At 35.6% G+C, this 24,858-nt stretch overlaps 2 protein-coding genes across 2 annotated transcripts in view; both read right to left on the bottom strand.

Annotated features, from left to right (window-relative positions):
- The window catches only part of LOC136819605 (fibropellin-1-like), a 151,692-nt gene extending 145,040 nt beyond the window's left edge, over positions 1-6,652 (bottom strand). The window contains exon 1 of the mRNA XM_067075846.1: positions 6,567-6,652. The gene's annotated coding sequence lies outside the window, so the exon portion shown is untranslated. The remainder of the gene's footprint in view (positions 1-6,566) is intronic.
- A 327-nt stretch (positions 6,653-6,979) lies between these two features.
- On the bottom strand, positions 6,980-17,434 carry LOC136819608 (proline-, glutamic acid- and leucine-rich protein 1-like). Its single transcript, XM_067075850.1, has 4 exons — positions 17,280-17,434; positions 11,511-11,814; positions 9,203-10,614; positions 6,980-8,670 (listed from the first exon to the last, which is right to left on the bottom strand). Exons 1-4 carry the CDS (start codon positions 17,337-17,339, stop codon positions 7,990-7,992), a joined length of 2,457 nt encoding a protein of 818 aa, XP_066931951.1. The 5' UTR covers positions 17,340-17,434; the 3' UTR covers positions 6,980-7,989.
- Between the last annotated feature and the right edge of the window lie 7,424 nt (positions 17,435-24,858).

A 24,858-nucleotide genomic window follows, 5' to 3' on the forward strand; every position in this document is an offset into this window, starting at 1 on the left:
AAAAGTCCCTCATGAGGATTGCAGTCTGACAAAATATCAAAATAAAGTTTTTTTTAAGCATATCTATTTGACCTGTCTGACTCAAAATATACACGTTTTTTAAAAGAACAAACTATATAAGAATATACTTAAGGCTTCGATGGCCAAAATACTAAGAACAAGCTAAGAACATTTTAAAGCTTTGCGGACTCGAAAACACCCGATTTCTTAGGAAAATGGACAAAATTACTCAGAAAACGGTGAAAATAAGAACATGTTAAGAACAAGAAGGTTTGAGTTCGCCCACTAACAAGCCTACTAACGTACATAGTGACATTCTAGGGCTGGTATTCTTAGCATTGCGACTGCAGTCGGAGGCGACCCGATATCTCATCTTTGATATTTATCAATACGGAGGTAGGAGAGGGCACCACTCTTTCTCTCTGGATTGCTCTACTTCCTTATTCTTCTATTTGCTTAGCGTCAAACCGTGAGGCATCAAGTACCATTTTTGAACTAAGAACGAAGTCTCTCGTTGGCCCAATCGAGGATTGAACACACGAACTTCCGCGTCAAAGCAGTAGCACTTTGCACTACAGTTCGATACAAATTAGTATTCTTACAAAAAAAAAGTAGAAGCCTTGAAGCCTTCGAATGCTCTTAACTTTTTGGGTTTTAAGCCCGAAAATGTTCTTAATTTTGCCATTTTGTGAGCATTTTTGTCCATATTATCCTAAAAAATCGGATGTTTTAAAGTCCGCAAAGTATTTTTTAGTATTTTGACTATTGAAGCCTTGTGTTCTTATATAGTGGTTTTTCTTATATAGAAACGTGAAGAGATGATATCTCAACAGACAATAGGGGTAATCTGAATACTAATTAAGTAATCAAACTTCTTTATTGACATTCTTATCACAAGTTTCGAGATTTCCCATTTGATTTTCGAAAGTAATCACTTAAAAGAAAAAGTTGTTGTTTGAATTTATAGTTCAACGACGCTTTCTTTCAAACGCCCCACCCACCACTCCCCGGTTGCGACGGGACTTGCGTTAAGATTATCTAGCTCCGAGAATAGAGCTTTCAAAATAAGTTCTTCGCAAGTTGACACAGGATTTTGGCGAGTTGATTGTGCGCCTTTTCAACCGAAAGTATATCAGGTACATTGTTTGGGTTATATTTGAGCCTCTGTGCACTCTTGCCAAGGTTTATCGCCAGAGACAGAAAATGGATTTACACAGCAAATTAGAGCATATTCTTGAAATTTTGGTAAATCATGTAGAATTTTGAGACGGGAAACCCTCTTTATATACTTCACTGAGACAGAAATTCGTCGGAGACAGAAGGCTTTTTAATATTGTTTTAATGAGATTGAAATAACGGATGAGAGGTTTTCTTATAATAAAAGAGAAAAAGAGAGCGGCTCTCACGAGTAAAGTATTTGTTTGAGCAGGCCAAAACATGAAGAATGAATTAAAAAATATCAATATCAAATACCGTGCTCTGATTGGTTAAAAGAAAGCGCGTAAAACTGAATAGCCAATCAGAGGCGGTGGCCAGTTTTGTTCGCGCTTTTTTGTAGACGTGCCTTACTGCAAGGCGCCTGGATTCTAAACACAATTCATCAGATGATTAGAACATGCCTGGTTTTGCCTGTTTGTACGATGATGTGTATTTGAATCGAGTTACGCGCTTTTTACGCTGATAATCTTAGAGTACTATCCGTATCTCTTGAAAGGCTATGAAGTCCATTAACTTTCCCATAACCTGACATCAGATCGTGATTGTTTTCTGCCCACCACGCTAAAGAGATGGGTGAATCAAAACAATCTGACGAATATGCAATCTCGAATCCGTGAGGACCGCGCTCGTCTAATAGTATTAGGAATGACAACAAAGTTTCGTGATTGTGTTTAAGAATAGGGCGCCGTATCAGGAGAATTTAGTTTTTGACTTTCCGGCGCACAACGAGGATCTTGTTGTGGAATTTTCCGCGGAAGGTCTATTTTCCTCGGATGATAATTTTCAAGGGCCTTCAGAGGTTTACCGTGCCCGTAAGAAAAATATGACCAGCTGTTATCACCCAGCTGGCACACAACGTTGTTTCAACGTTTATTTAACGTTCACAACGCCCATATAATGTTAAATGAACGTTGAAACAACGTTGTGTGCCAGCTGGGCAGATTAGTTACCCTCCCAAGGCTTTGCAGGCGCCGAATTAGAAATAAATGGATGAATACTTTAATAATTGGTCATTTGAAGTAATAAAAATGACGCGTTCTATAGAAAAAGTAACAAAATTGTTTTATTACTGGTTAACGATCAACCAAATCAAATAAGAGCTTATAATAATTTAATCTCATCCCCAACCATGATGAGTACACGTATTTTTATAAGAAGAAACTTTATAAGAACATAAGGAATCGATGCCCAGTTAAGAACATACTCAACAGGGTTGCAACTTGATAAATTAAGAACACCCGAAGGCTTCAAAAAAATTTAAACGGTCTTATAAAAAACGCAGTATCTGAATTAAGATTAAACAACGAATCATCCTTGACTACTTACGATCATACCGATTAAAGTTTTTTAAACATTAAATTTTCAAACCCTTGAACTGTGGAACGACAGAAATTTATCAAACCACCTGAAAAAAACAAGTCAGATAGTTTGCCAATATTTATAAAAAATTCGAGAGTAAAAACATCAAACACCAAAAAATCAACGATTGCAACATCAATTTAAAAGAGGTATAATCAGGTTGGCTAAATATTGGGTTGGCCTAAACAAAACAACTTTTCAATCAATGAAAATATCTCTCGCTACAAATAGTATCTAAAAAGAATTACGTTTTCAAAAACTGTGAAATGGTTACGGTCCCCTTCTCACAGACCCACTGAGACTCCTTCCCACTGGAATCCCCAGCCATAAAAATATGGGAATATCTATCCGCATCAACTTTTGATCTGTTATTTTTTACCCCCACTGGCTGATTAAATCCCACCGGGTCTGTGAGAAGGGGATGTATAGTCAGTTCAAAATAATCCTAATTTTTCTAATTATCACCTCTACAATTCAAAACTTTCTCTAATTCGAACTTGATCTCCGTAGCTGTAAAGACTTACATAATATTCTGTAAAAGATATTCATCGTCCCTTGCATCAATAGCGATATGTATGGCACTTTTCCTGCGGTGGAGACTGTTAGTTTCTGATTTGTCTAGATCCTGATTGACTGAGGACGATGGTGAATCGACGGTTTTAACCCTCATTTTTTTCTAAGTTTTTTAAAGAAAATCACTAGTTCAAACTTCAAAGGCTCTAGAATCTCCAGATCTAGAAGGAGTTAGAAGCTCGTTTATAGTTCGTTGAATAGCTTAGAGTCTCTTCTTTCTTTTAGGCACCTTCGGCGCCGCCCGGTTTAGAAAGGGCGGGGTGGGCGGTGGTAAAGGGGGGTAGGTCCTCGCTTGAGGACAGAATCAAGTAAAGCAGGGCCAATTTTGGAGGTCCTTGGATCACACGTTGACCAAAAATGGTCAAAAAACGGTCAAAATCTTAAAAAAGTGGATTTTTGTCAAATTTTTTGCATTTTTTGACTTTTTGGAGCTTAAAATCTCGCTGGAAAGACTCACTTTTTTTTCCTTTTTTTTTGCTTGACCATGAAGCCCAATCCAATTCCTACGAGTTAGACTAAAAATGACGATTTCTAACTCAAACTGGACATAAGTTGTTTTTACTTTTAGTAAGAATTACAACGAAAGAACCGTACCCTGAGTATCAGAGGTTAAGTTTTCAAAGAAAATAGTAACCTCTGAAGACAAATAATAGAAATTTTATCGCGCATGTGTCAATCTAATCACTGTAGAAAAAATCAAAGATGAAGAGCAAATATTACCATATTAATGTCTAGCAGACTGTATCAGTATGCAGTTTAATATTTACGAATTCCCCAGAAACCTCCAAGTGTAGTTGAAATGAGTTCATTTCGAAAGAAATCTTTTACATGATCCCCAAATGTATAAAAGTAATTACTAAACTTTTAATTATGGAAATGTCACTTTAATTGAATCGAAATAATAGACAGACTTTATGTTATGATTCTCTATCACTGACTCTTTTTACAAAGCATTGATGACTTTTTGTAAGTTGTGTTTTCAACGACGGGAATAAAAATATCGACTATGACGCTCATCCAAGATCTTGGATGGTCGTCATGGTTACTTTTGTTTTCGCTGATTGCGCGATGAATAGAATCTCGATTCGTCGGCATAGCGTAAATATATGATTTTGAGCTGTGCTTTTCACGGTAAAAGAACCGTCTAAGAACCCATTTTCAGTAATTTCAATTTGTGATATCTCAACTTTGGAAAATAATTAGACAAGAACACTTGGAGGTTTTACTCAGGACCGTAGAAGGTTACTTCAGTCCAAATATATCTCAAACCGTCCGATTATCCCTTTAAAGATCTCAAGCCTTCTACTCATCCCCTCCCGAAAAGAGTTTCTTAAAGGAAGTATATATTTAGAGATCTGTGATTGAAACAAAAGATCTCTTAGTGTCAGAGAAATGGTCTCTCATAGTAGGATCGTTATTTCCAAGCGGCTTCAAGATTCTTGACTTCCTTTTTCTTTTTGTATTAGAGCACTGTGACTTTAAATCGTGGTTTATGCAAAAATCGGGGAGAAAGTTAACAGATAAATCTCAACCTTACCTAAATAACTGCTCATGAATTTTCCAACTGCGGATCGGTCGTGTTCTGTATCTTCGTTCATTCGTCTTTGCCCAATGTCTGTCATCTGCTTCCATCCTTAAAGGCTCATTTGTAGAAAGGTTTGTACGTATACGTAAAACAAACATTTACGTGGAAACGCACGTTTTGGGATGACGTTTTGCAAGTAGTGGCAAATTTAAGAAATTTAAGCTAGAGCTAAAATTGTATGAATTAACACATTACTGGCAAAACCGGAATGTTTCCGTAGAAAATATTACGTATCATGGTTGATTGGACATTATGTTTTTTGTTATCTGTTTTCGATAGTGGCAGCCTTGGTGGTGTTAATGGTCTCTCTTGGACACGATGTCTGATGTTCTTGATTCCATGGGCAGCTCTCTGTAAAATAAAATTTGAATACTCAGACTGTCAACCTTTTTCGGCGATTTGTTAGTTAAAACACCGGAACTACCGGAAACATGTGACTATCAGTATTAATTATATTTGGCGCTTTCAAAGTCGTATTTCAATGGGTGAGATTGGATTTTCATCGAATAATGAAGGATATCGAATAATAGAACGTCATTTAAGAGAATTTCTTGTTGACGGTGACTTTCAATTTCATAAGGATTTTCGGCCAAAAATATCCTGCAACCAAATTAAAGGGGCAAAAAATCTTTTTCGGCATTCCACCAAATTAAATGTCCACCAAATTCTTTTTATTTAAGGGATAGTAATAGTAGTAGAATATGTTAATGCATCTTACCTTTTTTGTGCATCTTGCTCCACAAGCCAGTCAATAAAAAATCACATTTTTGATAAGCAAATCACCAGTCACAAGAAGTTTACTTTTCCCTATCATTTAACCGAAGAAATGAACTACAACGGCGATATTTATAAACGAAAGAAGAACTTGAAGCGACAAGAAGGCCCAGCGACAAAGCGATTGATTACTTTAAGAGCAGAAACCTTCACGAGGTTGCAAAATCGCAAAATTTCGCCAATTAAACTTTCCTCAATTTTACTCTTGGGATGAATTCACATAGTTTCAGAACCAAAAGCAAGGGGGTGTTAAAAGTATGACTTTCCTAAGGGGGGACTTTTTACCTAAGGGGGGTCTTCTTAGATAAAGGGGGATCTTCCTTGAATTATGACTCTTGTACAATCGTTTCATTTATACTGATTTTCTAAGGGGGGTGTGAAATTTCAAATGAATTTCCTATAAGGGGGGGTTCCTCTTACCGAAGTGGGGGGTCTTGACCCCTCTAGAAACTACGATTCAGCGGATATAACGAATTTTAGAATGTTATTGCATTTTGCAGGCAAAAAGCGATAAAAATGCACAAAAACTGAAAACTGAGTATAAAATAGCAACAAAAGTCTACTTTTCGCGCGGAAAAAAACTTTCTTCTAAATTATTCTTTTAATATTAATTTGAAATCGACAGCACTCGGCCACACCCCTCCCATAACCAGAAGATGTGAAGATATTATGACCGAATAACAACAAGAAGCCAAAGCGGCATGAAGCCCAATGGCATGGCAATAGTCGAATGTTTGTTAGCCATGCGTTTTTCCAAACTTACTTGAATTGATAATGGGCTCCTTCTGCAAAAACAGACATAAACGACCACAGACAGCGACATGGTAAAATGAAGGGCCTGATAATGGGCAAAAAAGTGTCCAACTAGCATACGAACAGAGGTCTACAGTCGTTTACAATCTCACCAGGATAGACCATGGAATATGCAAAGTACTGGAAGAATAGAGAGAACCAAAGAACTATTTCTGAATATTTGTGGACTTTACATAAAATATTTCTTTAGAAAAAGCATAGTTATGGCATTCAAAAGAGTCACGAGAAAAATAAAAAGGGATACCTTTGCGGTGATTAACCAGAGATTTCAAAACAATCAAATGAAGTCATTCTTCTCTTTAACCAAAGTTGCTGAAAATTCCATATTTGATACTCCATCTGAATCATAATCACCGGATTCCTTGCATCTTCCGAGTCTTTTGTATGATATTTAGTTTAGCTAGATTGTTATTTTTCTGCTGTAAGAAAACAAAATAAACAAAATCATATAATTAAAGTATTTTTGATATGCGTAAGTCATTTTTATGACGGAAACATCCTAAAAAAGCTGGGAATATTTTAAAAACGAGGTAAGTGTTACTCGTGACTTTATTAATGAAAAGGTCTGTGCTGATAACATTTTAGGGAGACTTGTAAGATTTTAAAATGGTACAGGACTTCGGAAATGATAAGGAACGTAGCCGGAACAGACAGAAGAAATGTAAAAAAACTTATTATAGTCAAAAGTACGATTTTGAATAATATCTAAGATATCATATAAAATATAATTGGTTTATAGTAGTCATAAAATAAACAAAAACATTAAAAAAAGATAAAAACCAAAATTTAGAAAAAAATCGAGGCTGGTCAAAAAGCAAAGACTTCGGTACGCATAAAGTATTCAAAATGGAAACTCGGAAACGTCCTTAACCTAACAGCGAGCTTATGTATTTGCACTTTTGAGGGCGGTACAGTGATTGAAGCGATTTGGGAAAACCCGCAGTTCCGACTGGCAAAACCGAGGACGGTAAAGTGCTGTTTTACTGTCGTCTTCAGCTGGCTAGAATCTAATCAAGTTAGAACCTTACCGTCCCCGTCGCAGAAAAACACATACATTTAAACTCGTTTAATAGATGCCGAATGACTGTAAACACTTTATCGAAAAAAAGGCTATTTGTATCATTTTGGTCATTCAGGGTTATCAGAAAAAAGTCGTTTTATCATGGTTTGACGATGATACAACAACAAAAAATTCTTGTCTCATAATAGGCATATTATGCACAAAAAGTACAGTTATATAATTATCAGAAGAAAGACTATTTTTCTATCCAAGGTAGAGGTAGACACAGCTCTAACTTGTGACCAAGAAACCAATTCCCAGTGACTAATTCCTCTCACACTTTTTATCCATATATCTCTTCTGGATAAAAGTTTCATACGTTGTAATTTATCACTATCAGAAGAATCATTATTTTCTCCAAGAGAAAGCACTAGGTAGGTGACATGACTTTAGCAAACCAACAAAGTTATGAGTGGTGCTTAAATAATATTGTTATCACAATGACTGATACATGTCTCACTTTTATCCCATGTTGATATAGTTGTGGAGGGATGTATGTGTAAGCTGTGTCATTCCAGTATCATAGATTCCATTCTCCATAAAGTCCTCAACCAACATTTAAAAAAAGATTTTCTTAGCATAATATTTCAGTTCTGTATAACGCATTTCATTCTTCACAAAAAGTACTAATAATATTCTCAAATTCCTCATCCACATCGACAGTTTTCGAGGCTACTTTTGAGCGTTTCGAGGCTGGTTCATTTTCTTCATCACTGCTGTCCAAAACAACGACATCGTTGATGGGAGGTTGTTGGTGAGTATTTCCATTAACAGAGAGACTTGGTGACTCAGATAGGATATGGTTCGCTGTATCAGAGATATGCACTGCTTGACGCTGATGGTCATATATCTCTGATGTCAGGATTGTGTTTTTACGTCTCGGCGAACGTAGAGATTGATGTTGTTGTGGACTTGAAACATTTTGTTGGCGACTCTCCGTCGTTCTTGTTGGTGTGACACCTTGAGTATTGCTCCTTCTAGGAGAAGCTGAAGGTTGTCTGGTGGGTGTGCGCCTTGATTGTGGGAGCTCTTTGGTATGACCATTTGGGGTAGTAGGTGTAGTTGAGCCTGAGTTTCTTCTTCGCGGTGACGTTAATAGCGGTATTCGCGAGGAAGGGTGGATTGGCTCAGGATGGATGTTCACATCTGTGTTGACGGAAATAGATCCATTGGCTGGTGGTGTTTGGCAGGATTTGGCAGATGTGTTGAACGGTGCAGTTGTCATGTTGTTCTGTGGGGGTAAATCTGTTTGCGAAGACTGGGTCCAAACGTCCATTGTGTTTGTTTGCTGAAAGATTAATCACAGAAAAAGATATCATAAATCAATTATGTAAAGGTCAGCAGCTTTGTATCTTCTTCAGAGAATTAAAGGTTTTATTTTTACATAAGTGTTCCCGTTTCATATCAGACACATATTTCATATCAGGACAGTGTCTTCCTTTTGCTATATCATGCTGATATAAACAAAAAATGCGTTTCTTTTCCTCTTTCTGACCAATCTTGCTCCACATCCGTGTCAATTTAATGTGAAAAAGTTTCTAAATAAAAATTGATGAATAAGCAAACGATATCACTCTTATTTAAAAACAAAACCTTTAATCATAAAATGATGAAGCAAAATATTGGCCATTTGAGTCAAATGTCTACAGGAAGATCAAAATCAAGCGAAATAACATCATGATTAATGAATTTCAGAATCACAGAAGCATCTTATTCTCAATCTAAAAGACTTTTCATTAAGGTTTATAATCAATTTGTGAGAGAAATCGTGTGTAGCCAAAGCATTAAGGGGATAAAGAATATCACTTTGAAATCAATACCTTATTTTGTAATGATTGCTCATCAATATCCATAGCTTTTCCATTGTTGTTATTGTCATCTATATTCCCAAAAGACACCATCTTTGGTGTTCCTCTCAGCTCTGGTGTGGATGAATGGAGAACTTGATCATAATTCAAGAGGACTTGTTGACAGTATGATTTAATTTCCGAACATTGGCTTCCTATGAAAGCATTCATCCTGAAGATTGAAAGTATGATTGATGTTGGAATCTGTACCATGTTATGGTGAAGATGCAATAAAGATGATAGGGTCTCCAGGTAGTTCAGTTTGATCTTATCGGTATACTGTCCAATCTGGTGGAAGGGATTCTCAGACAACTTGGAGTGAATGATGAGAAGTGCTGATATGATTTTCTGCATCATGTCTGATGATAAGGTATGTCCAGCTTCGGTGACGACCATTGATAGTGTTCTGTATGCAGATTCTGTATTCTTAATACTGCGTGTTGAAACTCCTATCTGTTGGTTGTTTGAAGAGATTTGATCGATGTCTCTACTGAACGCTTTCGCTTGCTGGTTCTTTTTCTTCTTTTTCGTGTGTTGTGTTTCTTGCTTCAATTTTGGAGCATTATTCATTTCAAGTTTAATGTCATTTAGCACACAATCCAAAATATCCGCAAAACTTGTACAATTTGTAAAGGATAGGAAACAGTGTCTGATACAGTGTTGAAACGTTTCATAACATTGGCTTTTGTATTTAAAACCAGGATGTGATAATACTCGTAGAATACTTTTGCTTATTAAATCAGTGTAGGGTGCAAAACATAGCGAAAACTGTTTACAGCATGTCCCAAAACAAGTCATCAAGTTTGAAAGTAAACCATCCAATGTTATGCTGACTGTGGACTTCTCAATTTGAAGATCAGACCGTTTTTCGAAATCGATATCCAGTAGATTTATCACTTCACAAAACGTATGGACGATAATAGAAAGTGGAATGTGAACAACAAAAGAAGTGGATCTTTTGAGTAACCCATTTAGCATTTGCAATAATTTCTCGATCCTCAAAAGACATAACAAACCAGAATTTATTACAGATCCCTCATATTTAGGGAAAGGTAAAACAAAAATTTCATCCATTTTATTTGTTTGGTTCTCATTATTTGCGTTCATAAGATCCGTACTGAAAACACATATGGATTTCAACAGTTTTGTAACATACTCTTGCCAGTTTTCTTTATGTTTGAAGTGTTTCTCACCGCCTGAGCCTATCTGAGGGAGCAAACTGAATGCATGTGAAGCAGTAATTGAAATTTGATTATCAATAGAAGGGATGAAACTTAGAAGAAGGTTTTCAATCTTTTTACGTTGTCGCCCACATGTCCCGGAGTATAACTTCATGCATGTTGTCAATAGGTGCAGTGTATTGACATGCGGTGGTAGAGATGGACCTGAAAGTACAAAATGTAGTATTAAAGACTGTCTAAATATAATCTGCATCACAGACGAAAAGCAAATTAATTTCTCTTGCGATTCAATATGAATATGCATGCCTCTGGGCAACATCTACACTAGAAGTGAATGAAAGCTCAAATTTGCTTTCTTTTTTGCTATTTTTCATGAAAATATCCAAAATTACGATGTGTTGAAAATGACAGAATTCACAAAAACCTATATCTCAGGGGGTTCTTGAGAGTATTAAATAATTAAATGTGTGTGAGAATCTTTGGGATTATAGTAGTGACAATTAGCACAGAGATCAGGGGGGGGTCAGTACTAAAATGTAAGACATACATGAGTACTAAAAGGATTTTCGCTAATTTTTGACATACCCCCACCTATTTTTCGAAAATGTTATTTTAGTACACATGTACTAAAATTATTTTGAGCAATTTAACATAGATAACACCCATTTTTTGCCCTTTTACGGCTTTAAATTTACCAAAATGGGGTCATTGTTACAAACCTAGTCGAATTTAGTGCATCAATCTGCAAAATAATATAATTTTATTACTAAACTGTGCTGAACTGTACATAAAAATATTTTTAAAAAATATTTAAAAAATTGGAAAAATTCTGAAAGATTTCTGAAGATTTTTTCGAAAATTCCTGAAAAAAAAATCAAATTTTTTCCAAAATTGTTAAAAAAATGCTCCATTTTGGCTGATTTTAGAACAAAATACTAAGATTTTTTTAAGGGACCACCCTTTTTGGTATTTTAGTACACATGGTACTAAAATTATTTTTGAGCTTTTTTGCAGTACCACCACGTCACTAAATGTCATGATGTCTGAGATTTTAGTACCGACCCCCCCCCTGCAGAGATCAAGGAACTATAATATATTACCTGTTAACAACTGCAGTAAAGGTTCCAATCCTTTCGTTGAAAACTCACGAGAAATCTTCTCAGCCAGAACAGACTTAGTCACGATTCCATTTAAGTTTTCCAAGCATAATCCAACAAGACTTTCTGATGGAATTGAATTCAGAAGCTTTAAAGTGAACTTGAACCAAAGAAGAGCATGTTCTTCGTAAACTTCCAAATCACAGAATTTCAGTGTTGAGCATAGTAAAGACATCGACATCCAATCATTTTGATGGTTGCTGGTTAACAAATCCTTCAGACAAGTGAGTACTTCCTCTGATGATTGCTGAAAAAAAGAGAAATCATTCAATCAATCGATCAATCAATCAATCAATCAATCAATCAATCAATCAATCAATCAATCAATCAATCAATCAATCAGTCAATCAATCAATCAGTCAATCAGTCAATCAATCAATCAATCAATCAATCAGTCAATCAATCAATCAATCAATCAATCAATCAATCAATCAATCAATCAATCAATCAATCAATCAGTCAATCAACCAATCAGTCAATCAGTCAATCAGGCAATCAGTCAATCAATCAATCAATCAATCAATCAATATTCTTTGCTGACTAAAAAGATAACGTGAAGTTCGATTTGTTACCGTAAGGCAACATTCGGTGTCTAAAACATTTTTACACAAATCACTGAATGTCTCTGCAGTGGAGCGTAGCTACGGCGCTCTAAATTTAAGGCCTGGCAAATGTGAATTGACGTCAAAATCCAAGGAGCCTTGTTTTTGAAGTCGCTACATTGTTGCATAAAGGGAAGAGTAGAAAAAAGAAAATCTCATAAGACAATAATTCAAAGTAGAAAAACGCTTTTCAAGAGCTTTTATTAATTTTAAAGGTAATTCATTTTTCATTTTTCATCAAGGCTTATTGACGTAAATATTTCGAACTGTCAATAAACTTTAACCTGCATCAAACCTTTTCAAATGTTACTTAAGTATCAAAAAGCGTGTTCATCAAAAAAAACATTAATAAAGTTCCTTCAATTTCAAAACCTTATACTAGACTCTTTTGAAGAGTGAGGCGTTTCAGATTGACATAAATTATTTAGGAAAATGTTTGCGAGTGTCAAGGCATTGCGTGATATTGTGTTGAAGGCGTACGTATACAAAACTGACTGAAGGATGTCAACTTGTACATACTGAAACATAATGTATGAGGCAAATTGTTTCGCTTACACTTTTGCCACTTTTGCCCTTGTTCCCACTTCTGCCACCATCACGTTGAAGCATTTTTAAAAAATGAGAAAAGTGGCTCCTTCAGCTAACTTGTGTCAGGCAATGTGTAAAAACGAGACCACGTTCCTTCTAATACGGGCCCGAAACAGTGGTCCTTCTAGGTAAAATTCCGACGGCAACAGAGCCTTATTGTAGGTCTTTATATTACATTTTCAATTGGTACAACATAAATTATGCCTTCTGCCATCTTTGAATAATTTCAAATTTATGCATTCGAAAGCTGCCATTTTGTTTAACACTTTTCACACAAACTGCGCGAAATAAAAAAAATTTGTTTTTTGCTTGGTGGAGATTGAGAATTTACCACTTTTAACACAAAGGACACAAACGATCATTTGGAATTAGGTGGCAAAAAATGTGAGCACTTTTGCCACTTTTAGACATATTTTGTAGAAACAATTTTGAACCTGGTGGCACTTGGGGCAAAGATGTGAAAAATAGCAGCGAAACAATTTGCCTCTATGAAAACATCACCCATTGACAAGTGTAGTCCATTGGGATTTTTAATTTATTTTTTAATTTCTTTTTTAATTTCTTTTTTTAACTTCTTAACTGATGTAGTGATAATGGTCCAGGTCGTGTTATTTTCAATTTAGAGTTTTTTAAAGCTAAAAGTTGTTGATGTCGAGATAATCCACGAATCCTGTACCGATTTTGATAAATAATAATCCAAAGATTGCTGAATTAAAAATGTTTCATACCTCAGCCTAGCAGAATGTTAAATTTTGTTTTCCCGCAAAACAAACTGATTCATCCACTTTTCAAAGTACTTACTTACCTTGCCCACTATCCTTATGTAAGAAATCAAAACACACAAGGTCCAAAAAACCCTTTTTAGGCAGTTTTTGGCCCAAATTTGCCCAAAAAAAGCTTTTTTCAAAAATTGGGTTCCGTCACTTTTTGGGTACTTTACTATTGTTTTCCCCCCAAACTTGTGAGGGAAAAATAGCCACGTGTTGTCCTCACAAACTTTCCTAGCGTAATATATTTTCGGGATGTCATAATGTTATTGTTCTCTTTTCAGAATATTACTGATGGCACTTCAATGGCTTACTCTTTGACAATAAATTGTGCAGCGTAAACAACAATTAGATAAGACTCGACGAATGAAAGTTCATATATAAGGCCGCTTAATAACACTTGTAATTTCTTTATTTTTCTGATATATTTTGTTATTTCATTTTAAAAGAAGAAATTTAATATAGAAAATAAGGTTTTATAATATTATTTTTGAATTTGATATTTTCAATGTCTATTTTAGCAAAAGTTTGTAAGGAGAGTAAGTTTGAGGTAAGAATAAAACTGCCTTTGTTTTGAACGCCTGCCCGCCCGCCTCTTTAAAGATGGGGGTTAGACATGAAAACAAAGAACTAAGTAGAATTGACTTGTTTGATTTCTAAATAAAATGTAAAATATTCTTACACTGTAATTAAAAATTACTTTCAACAAATAGATTGATAAGTTATAATTCTTTATATAAAGCAAAAATAAACTTGAGTGAAAAAGAAAATCTTCATTCATTGACCCCAGATTTTTTTCACATAATTTTTCCACGGGAAATCAAAAGTAATTCCATTTGACTTGTTATGTTGAAGAGTTTGATTGTTGGGAAAATGCAAGAATAAGGGTTTTTTTTTTTGAAAGAAAAAATAACTTTTTTGCTTTTCTGTGGATCCTTGTCTCAGTTTGCCAAATCCCTTTTCCAGGGGGTTGCTGTAAAATTTGCCAAGCATCACAAATTTATGTGAAAGTGAATTCAGGAGTTTCTTTGCTAGCTCCACGAGTTCATTTAATGTATGGTGAAGTCTGATGAATTGATCACTGCTTCTAAAGTGTTATTTGTGATGGATGTTCTTACCAAGGCAGACAGAATTGAATTTCAAGTTTACCATAAGATCCACTAACAGGGTGGCCAGCGATTTCGGGAATCCAATTTCCAGTATAATCAAGTACATTTTCACACATTTTTTCCATTTTTCAAGTATATTTTCAAAATTTTCAAGTATCTTGGACTAAGAAAAATAAGTATATTCAAGTACATACTACTAAAATCGACTCGAAGTAAAAGGATATTCACAAACAATATAAAGAAAAAGGGTGGTGAGTTATCCCGCTTGACCCCAATCCAGGATTTGACCTCCGCGGCATCATGAATGATAAGATCAAGTATATTCCAGTACTAGATCAAGTATTTCCAGTACAATGTAAAAATCGACAAGATGACTGAGATGAGGTAGTGAACCGACTTACAGAGAAAGCTGTGCTTGAAAATTGCAAAAAATCCAGATAAACTGACTGACTGACTGACTGACTAACAAACACAATGGAGAATGGAAGTTATGTCAGTTGCTGAACAATTAAACGATACTAAACTACAGGAGCTATTCATAGATTTATCTTTTCCTAAAAGTTCTCTGTGGATGTCTTTGGAAATTTTAAATCTATGTAAACACGTAAATGGTTGGGATATATTTTCGGACATGTATTAAAATTGCTCAAGTACTGTATTTGTTATATATATACTTCATTTTAATAAAACCGTTCTTCAATATAATTGTATTTTAGATATTATAGAAACAAGCAGGAAATCTATATTCACATTGCACTTCAAACATGCTAAGTAGAATTCAGATCCATTTTCGACCATTTCCTAATTTAGCCAGTTTAAAGGGGAATTAACGTTTCAAAATTGTCAACAAATAAATTACAGATTCAAATAGAGCTCATTGAGACACGGGTCATCAATGGATAGTATTCATGTCTTTATTTAAAGGTGTTGTGGTATAGTGGTCATTGACCTTGGTTACTGCACAGGCGACTGAGGTTCGATTCCCACTCGCAGCGGTTCACTTGGCAAGTGAATGAACCTTCGCCCGGGTCAACCCATGCCATGTGAGGGGAATTGGGTAGTCAGTCCAAGGTGCTGACGGGGCGCTCATTGAAAGCGTCTATAGTTGCGAAAATAGGCCTCAAAGCCTCCTGCAACTCAAACAAGTAGAAAAAAATTTTCATTCCTAGAACTTTTGCAAAAAAAGAAAAAATAGAAAAGTTGTATTTTCTACTGCTCTATTCACATACTGAATTTGAAAGATCTACTATGTGGCATTTTTTTTGCAAACTTCAAAAAACTGATTTTTGTCCGGCCTTTGCGGACTTTGGCTTAAGTGCTTGAGTGCAGCATAGGGTACAAAGTCCAAACATGCGTTTCCCCGTAACTTTTGTGTGAAGAGTTAGGTCTACACTGTTTGGCAGTGTAGCTGGAACCTCAATATTCCAGGATTAGAAAAAGCTATACCTGTTATCTTTTTTCTTTAAAGAATCAACAAGCCATCAACATCGATAAATTATACACATTTCCTCAGAAACGTTTAAAATTATCTGCCATTATGACTTTCTTGAAAGCCATTCCGAAATTAACCAATCGGGTTATGTATCAGAATTCCTATGGGAATTCTTTTCCGAGATTTGTAAAATAGCTAAGTCGGCAAAAAACTTTTCCTGGGGGTTTGAGGAAAAAACAGAACTGCTATCATTTGTTTTTTATTTAACCATATATTTAAATTTGCGCTCAAAAATACTTAAATAAATAAGTTAATAATATTCAATATACTATTTGTATCTCTTAGAAAATAAACACTTACAGAACGACATAGTTTATCATTTGGAATACCCCCGTATTTGGACCATTCTATCGTGGGTGCAAAATAGGGCGGAAACTAAGTAGCACCCTCAGTGCAAGATTACCGCCTCGTCTTTATTCCCCCGCGCGAGAATACAAGCTAATCATTTTTTTCTCAAGCGCTCAAGGGAAAAGGAAAGTGATCAATATTCTTTGAAGGAAAAACGTCAGAAACAAACCCAAAGACCAAAAGATGTATTTTGTTGTTGACAATCGATCCTGTGAAGATGAAAAAATTTCTGCTATGTGTTTTTTTCGGAACGCTAAAAAACTCTAATTTCAATCTTTCCTTTAGGTAAAGAGGTTGCGAGATTTGGGTAAGCGAGGCAAAAATCGCTAAAAAGCTGGTAAAATCGTAATCCTCAAAAATTGAAGTTCCAGCCTCACTGTTTGGGAAAACCCACCTATTCCCAAGTCTGGCAACAACATTTCACAAAGCTTGTGATCTAGAGATGAGACATGTAGACCACTGGTTTGAGCGTACCTGAGTCAGCTTTAACACGCCATGGACACCGCTGAGTTTAGCGCTATTTTCAATTTCATACAGCCGAAAAAATCTGACCATCTGGCAACAAATGTTTTCTCATTTTCTTTGAAAGCAATTGCACCTGTCTTTTTATCATCCAATTGTTCCGAATATTTTTCAGACATCAACTGTCAGCCAGGGCTTATATACAACAGTGTTTAAACGTTTGAAAAAGTTTTGTTAGTTTTTGTTACGAACAAATTCTGGAATGGCAGTTTAAAAAACACTGGGAATTCTGCCAAAATTATTTTTAAAAATTCAAAAGTGAAAGCATATGATTTGCATCTTACCTTTCCAAGTGTTTTTGCTTCAGCCTCCAAAAATCTAATGAACCCATAAGCCTGTTCCATTTTTAAATTTTTCTGGTTCAAAAATCACAGAAAATTCTTGCCGCCATCTTTGAGCCAAACCACGTGCATCTGTTTACTTTTCACTGAGCGCGTTCGCTGCGCTGCTTAGTGAATTTTTAACTCGGGAATTTTTGCTTCCTTCAGCTTTCCGATCGAGTTGTCAAAATTTATGATTCTCAAAATCAGGCGGCGCCGCCCACTTCATCGACCGCCTGAAGGCGGTTTTTTACCGTCGTGTTTTTGTTTTACGGAGTCTGGAGGTTGAAAGTTGAAATCGAAAGTGAAATCGTGCAGCTTAAGTTACCATCTTTAATTTTCATTTTTGGTGGCTGAATATTAGGGAGATAACCACGCAAATATCTAAGAGATATCCCGCGTGTGCGGTGGCCCAGAAAGGTATGGGTTGATGGTACGGTGGCTTAGAAAGTTCAGCGTTCTAGCTAGGATGCAAGCGTTTTGATTTCAGAGGTAGTCTTTGTTTTTAGATGTACTTCTTGGAGTAATTTTGAATTATAACTTCTCTCGGTCCTCTGCAATTATTTTCGACATTGTTAGTTATTGCATTTTACATGTGTTGTTTTTCATTTTTTATGAAGTATCATACATGATTTGTGATAGATGTTGTTCTGTTGACTGCTGAAAAAAGTGTTAATTGCTCTGCAAAACAGCGGTCGCACCAGTTTGCTCTGAAGCAAACTTAGCCTGGATATCCAGGCTGTAAATTATTTCACAGTCTAGTTTTAGATATTTTATGTTCTGATTTACAGCCTGGTCTCCCTAGAGCGATTTGCATTCTCATATGAGAATGCAGTCCGCTTGCTTGCGCTCACTTCGAAAATCTAATCCAAGAACATACTGGAAAAATATCAAAATGAATAGTAACCCAACACAAAAACTTTTCACCATTAAAGGGAAAACTTCCACATCAGAGATTACCTCCGAGTTTCATGACCACTTTAAAAGTCTTTTAAACGAACCAAGGACACCAGGCATCAATAATAAAGAAACCAAAACCCATCTAATACAGCTGTTAAGTCACCTTCAAAACACTTCTTCGCAAGACTTCTACATATCTGAATGCGAGGTTGAAAAAGCAATTAACACGTTATCAAAGGACAAAACGCGTGATCCGTTTCACTTGAAATCTGAGCACTTTATTCACGCCCTTGACAGCATTTCATTGCAATACATTACCAACCTTATCAATAAAATTTTCCAATCACAGGAACTACCCAGAAGTCTGTGTACATCCTTGATTATACCCCTAGTGAAATCACACAAGAAATCGTTAAATGACCCGAATAACTACCGTGGGATATCTATCATTCCCATTCTCACAAAGATTATCGAAATCATCATTCTGCAAAAGTGTCCTACGATCAAGGATCACGATACATCACAATTTGGATTCGCTTCCGGATCCTCATCAATTCATGCGGAAATACTTATACAGGACACGATTAAACACTACAACAAGAATGGATCATCGGTATACTTATGCAGCCTTGACGCGGAGAAGGCATTTGACTGTTGTAATTGGGGGAAACTATTTGAAAAATTATGCTCAAGAGTTGACATTCCACCCACAGTGCTTAAGGTATTAATTCAACTCTACCTCAACAGCGAATCTTCAGTTTTGTACAGAGATCACAGATCAGATCCTTTTAAACTTAGCCAGGGAGTTAAACAAGGCTCTCTTCTTTCGCCATACCTGTACAACTATTACACAGATGGATTACTGAAAAGTGTTAAATCTCTCGAAATTGGAACTTTTCTGGGCAACATCAACACCTCCATGATCGTGTATGCTGATGACATCATTCTCATTAGTCCAACTTTAAAATCGCTTCAAGCATTGGTAGATGAATGCGTAGAATACGGACAAGCACACGGTCTTAAATTCAACCACCGAAAAACCCAATTCTGTACATCAGGGAATTATCAGATCATGTCCCCACATCTTGAATTGTACGGACAAAAAGTCTATCCAAAAAGAAAACTCTCGAACATCTTGGATTCAAGTGGGAAACAAAAAACAGTCTGCTCCAACTTAAAGCTCACAAGGACACACGACTAGCAGAGATGTGGGCAGTCACGTCATCACTGATTTCAGCTGGCGTAAGGAACACTCATCCAAACATCATCACAAACCTATTCCAGACGATTGTAGTACCCAAATTATTGTACGGTATGGAAATTTTAGATCTTACAGCTTCTGATAAAATCCAACTGGAAGCCCAGGCACGTTCTAGCCTCAAGTCTCTACTTGGAGTGTCAAAACACAGTCGCAACTTGATGAATAAAATTTGCAGAATTCCAGACATAGAGTCAATCATTCGAAAACGTCAGATATTGCTCATAAATCAACTTTTGAAGAATCATACATTACGACAACATCTCCTGTATATCGCATCGCTGAACTCAGAACAAAGATCGTTTTCCATTTTGAACACTTTTTTCCAGCAGTACATTTTAAACGACTTAGACATAACAAATGGTCTGCTCGGAAACATCACTACGTACTCAACCATCAGTCCTGTGGAAGTTGAGGAACCTGAAATATCTCAATGTAAACTTTATTTACAGAACTGGCACATTCTAGAACACAGAGCAGCCTTTAAATCACTGCTTGAGGCAAAAATCCAAAGGAATGTCTGATCTCCTTTCTATATTTTAGTAAATAATGATTATAAGATGTTTTCTATAGATTACTTTAGATATCAAAATTTCTTGTAAGCCTCTTTAATCCTATTTTCACTAAAATTACGTGCCTAAACTAGTTATCCCTCCAGTGCCATTTTGTCAACTTTGCAACTCTTTGATTTTCATCAACCTTGATTTGTTTACGTCCCTATATTATTCTCTTATGCTTCCATCTAGGTCCGCTTACAATTTTTTTATTTTTTTTCTTTTTTTCGAAGGGGATTCCCCTGATATCCACATCCGCTCAGTGATTTTCCTATAGGGCGTTGTGGCGTCTCTGGGTTTTACGAGGGAGAGACCACTCTTTCCATCCGGATAGGCCCCGCTTGTTTAAGATTGGTCCCTCTTTCCGATACACACTGTCGCACACAACACCCATATGTATATATATAAAAAAGAAAGAAAGAAAAATGTATAACCTGTTAACATTGTAAACAAAACAGAGATATTTTATATTTTATATTTTATTATACCAAGTATTTTGGTGATTAAAGAGATTTGAAAAAAAAAAGAAAAAACTTCGCTAAAACCGTAAGGACCAATCTACACGGTGTTGAGCAATTCTAAAGCAAAAATAGGATAGTCCTCCAGTTGCTAGTGAAGATAGGGCTTTCTGTTACATGAAAACATGAAAAAGAAGAAAACAGAGGCAAGTTCATTTTCCAAGAAAACATGGTTGGTCATGATAATGCATGCAAACTTTTTTATGGACTTTGGTGTAATCTTTGGATGTTTTAAATAGTTTTAGATCTTGTAAGACTGCTTTTTATTAATTTCTGTTTTGCTGCCCTGGGTTGGCTAGGAAACATGGGTTTTCACTTTCATTCTCTAGGGAGACCAAGCTCTATAATTTAAGAACTTTGTATGTTGAGGTAAATTTTGTTTTTTCTTAAATTTTGAGCTTGGATATCCAGGCTAAAGCAAACTGTGACCTAGTTAATACCCCCGGATTAATATCGGGGTGTTTCTGTATAAGTACCAGCAAGAAATCCCACGTGGGCTTATCAAAGATGGTGGAAAAGTTCCAGACCATCCAGAGCTGAGCTGTCCAGACAGAGAGAAATTTTAAGGTATGTATTTTTTAAATTTGAAACCTCTAACTGTGAACTTTCTTCTAGTTTGGAGATATAATAGACATGTGGATTGCAATTGTGGGACCCGTCGTCTAATTTTATTAACTGATTTATACTATCCTTGGCTTGATCGCTAAAATCGATATTCAAAATTAATTTTTTATCTCAATGAGCGATATATTGACGATTATAGCCACGTATCTAATATAGAAAATATGTTTGAATTTTCTATTAATTCGATTATATTCAACTAGATGGTTCCTGTGGTCGCAAACGCCGGTTTAGCTTGCGCATCCAAAAGCCCTTACCAGACGTTACTAATTATATAAAATCGATTATTGATAAAAATCGATAGCTAATTGATAATTAAGCGATTTTTTAAATATTGATTAAAAACAATTAATAATCCATAAATAATCGACGCCTAAAAAATTGAGTTTCGATTATATCCAGACGATCGAACTAGTCAAACCAAATCGAACGCAATCGACCAATTGAAATTTGATTGTCAAACGCAATGGAATCTCAATCGAATATTACCGCAATTTTCAGATTCGATTGATATTCGATTGTGTTCGATCGTTGATTCATTGACCCTCGGATTGTTCATCGCATAATTTCTACGGGAAATTGAAAGTAATTTCATTCTGCTTGTGATGTTTGAGAGCTTGGATGTTGGGAAGCTGCAAGAATAAAGCCAGACTCAATCTCAATCGAACGGAATCGATGATCGAACCAGTCGAACAACAAACAATCAAACCAATCGAATATTACCCAGAATTTTGACGTTCGATTGAGATTCGATTGCGTTCGACAATCGAATTTCAATTGGTCGATTGCGTTCGATTTGAGATTGTCTGGTTATATCGATCAGACAGTATAGACTTAAACTTGTCCAGGCTTAGTTAATCGACGGTTTGTGTAATTTACGATGCGCGATCCAACGATTCACGATGCACGATGCACGATCCATGCATATATTATGTTAATTATTCTATTTATGCATTTACAGGTTTTAGTAATCACATATTTCAATTCCTTCTTTTGTATTCCTGGAAAACCAATGTAAAGTATGCGTGTATATATTTTAACCTGAACAATCAAATCAAATCAGAACATGAACTTTTTTGCCCATGCTTTGAATTTAATATCTTGTAACCTTTTTGCTTTCTTTATTTAAAAAAAAACGTTTCTCCGATTAAACCAACCAAATGCATTGGATTGAGACAGGGTTATAAACAAAAATTTACAATGTTGTGGTAAAGTAGGGAAGGCGTTTTTTAATGAAGAGCGCGTGTCTAAACTCACCTTTTTTGAAAAAGATCAAATGAATTAACTTGATCATCAAACAAAGAAAAATATCAAATAAATAAAAGCACCAGTTATTGCAATTCAGTTGGTGAAATGCTTTTATAAGAACATGCCAAAAGTAATAATGTAGCCAATGATTCCTTATTTACCTTATTCACTGTTCTTAAAAAATAATGAACATACAAAAATGAGTTTGTGTTTTAATAAATTTTTTGCGCCAAAACTTTTTTCTTTCAGTTTTTTTCTACACAGAAGATATAAGTTATTTTAATCATTCTGATTATGATACATAAATTATTTCCGCTTCTTTTTGGACCTACCCCGGTGGAGGTCCTATAAATTAACCTTTGTCCGTCCGTCTGTCCGTCCGTTAGTTACCAGCTTTTCTCATGATTGGCTCATTAGTTTTTTCTGATTTTTTGCACAATGATGCAAAAATGGCAATACCCAAAATGTGACGGAGCCCGATTTTCGAAAAAAAAATTTTTGGGGCAAATTTGGGCCAAAAAACGGCTAAAAAACGGGTTTTTTGGACTTTGTGAAAAATTGGATCATTAATTTTTCTGATTTTTTGCACGAAAGTAGGGTACCATCATAGGTATAAGAAGAAAAAAAATTTTGTTGGCTCAAAAAACGCATGTTTATCTATAAGAATCACTATTAATAAGCATACATCAATGTTCTTAGTCAAATTACTCAATTTTTTCATGAGATAGATGTTTTTTCTGCTCATGAAGGCTTACTTTTGAAGAATATGTGTGTTTAGACAGGAAATTTGGGTTGCTTGGCGTGTTTTCATAGAAAAACTGGCCAAATTCAATATTTTTTTATAAGCACATTATCAATTACTTAGGTATTGGATTTTCTCGAGATTGGCTCTTTCATTCTTTATGATTTTTTACACAAAGATGCAAAACTATAAACCCTTAAATGTGACAGAACCCGATTTTCGAAAAAAAATGTTTTTGGGCAAATTTGGGCCAAAAAACGGCTAAAAAACGGTTTTTTTGGACTTTGTGAAAAATTGGATCGTTAATTTTTTCTAATTTTTTGCATAAATAAAGGGTACAATCATAGGTAAAAGATGGCTTAAGCAGATTTTTGCAAAAAAAATTTGTTGGCTCAAAAAACGCATTTTATCTAGAAGAATCACTATTAATAAGAATACATCAATGTTCTCAGTCAAATCACTCAATTTTTTTATGAGATAGATGTTTTTTTTCTCACGAGTGTTTAGACAGGAAATTTTGGTTGTTTGGCGTGTTTTTATAGAAAAACTGGCCAAATTCGATATTTTTTATAAGCACATTATCAATTGCTTAGGTATTAGATTGATTGGCTCTTTCATTTTTTACGATTTTTTGCAGAAAGATGCATAACTATAAATCCTCAAATGTGACGGAGCCCGATTTTTGGAGAAAAAATTTGGGTAAATTTCAGCTAAAAAAACGGCCATAAAAGGGTTTTTTGGACTTAGTGAAATATTGGACCATTGTTTTTTTCTGATTTTTTGTATGAAAGTAGATAAAAGATGGCTCAAGCAGACTTTTGTAAAAAATGAATTTTTCAGCTCAAAAAAAGCATCTTGATCAACAAGAATCACTATTCTCAACTTCAGTTGAGCTAGAGTAGAATCTGAGAATGCCTGTCTGTGTCTCTGTCTGTCACCAAAACTTTGGGGCAGGCTGGAGACTTTAAAAATGGTCCGATTTGGCTGAAATTTTGCACACTTGATCTTTGGGTGAATCCCTGGGGGTGATTTTTTCATTTTTTCAAAATTTTGGATTTTTGGGGCCTGGGATGAGTTTTTTGCCAAAACGAGGCTAAAACTTTGGGGCAGGCTGGAGACTTCAAAAATTGACCGATTTCGCTGAAATTTTGCACACTTGATCCTTGGGTGAATATGTGGGGGTGTTTTTTTCATTTTTCCAAAATTTTGATTTTTGGGGCCTGGGCACGATTTTTTCGCCAAAACGAGGCTAAAGCTTTGGGGCAGGCTGGAGATTTCAAAAATTGTCCAATTTCGCTTAAATTTTGCACACTTGATCCTTGGGTGAATATCTGGGGTTTTTTTTTCATTTTTCCAAAATTTTGATTTTTGGGGCCTGGGTACAAGTTTTTTTGCCAAAACGAGGCCAAAACTTTGGGGCAGGCTGGAGACGTCAAAAATTGTCCGATTTCGCTGAATTTTTGCACACTTGATCCTTGGGTGAATATCTGGGGGTGTTTTTTTCATTTTTCCAAAATTTTGATTTTTGGGGCCTGGGCACGAGTTTTTTTGCCAAAACGAGGCTAAAACTTTGGGGCAGGCTGGAGACGTCAAAAATTGTCCGATTTCGCTGAAATTTTGCACACTTGATCCTTGGGTAACTCCCTGGATTTTACAATTGGGCCTACAAGTAGCTTTGAAAATACTGAAGTTGAGCCAGTGC

Source organism: Clytia hemisphaerica, unplaced genomic scaffold (genome assembly GCF_902728285.1).
Source record: "Clytia hemisphaerica strain Z4C2 unplaced genomic scaffold, Clytia hemisphaerica genome assembly, whole genome shotgun sequence".
Taxonomy (NCBI): Eukaryota; Metazoa; Cnidaria; class Hydrozoa; order Leptothecata; family Clytiidae; genus Clytia; species Clytia hemisphaerica.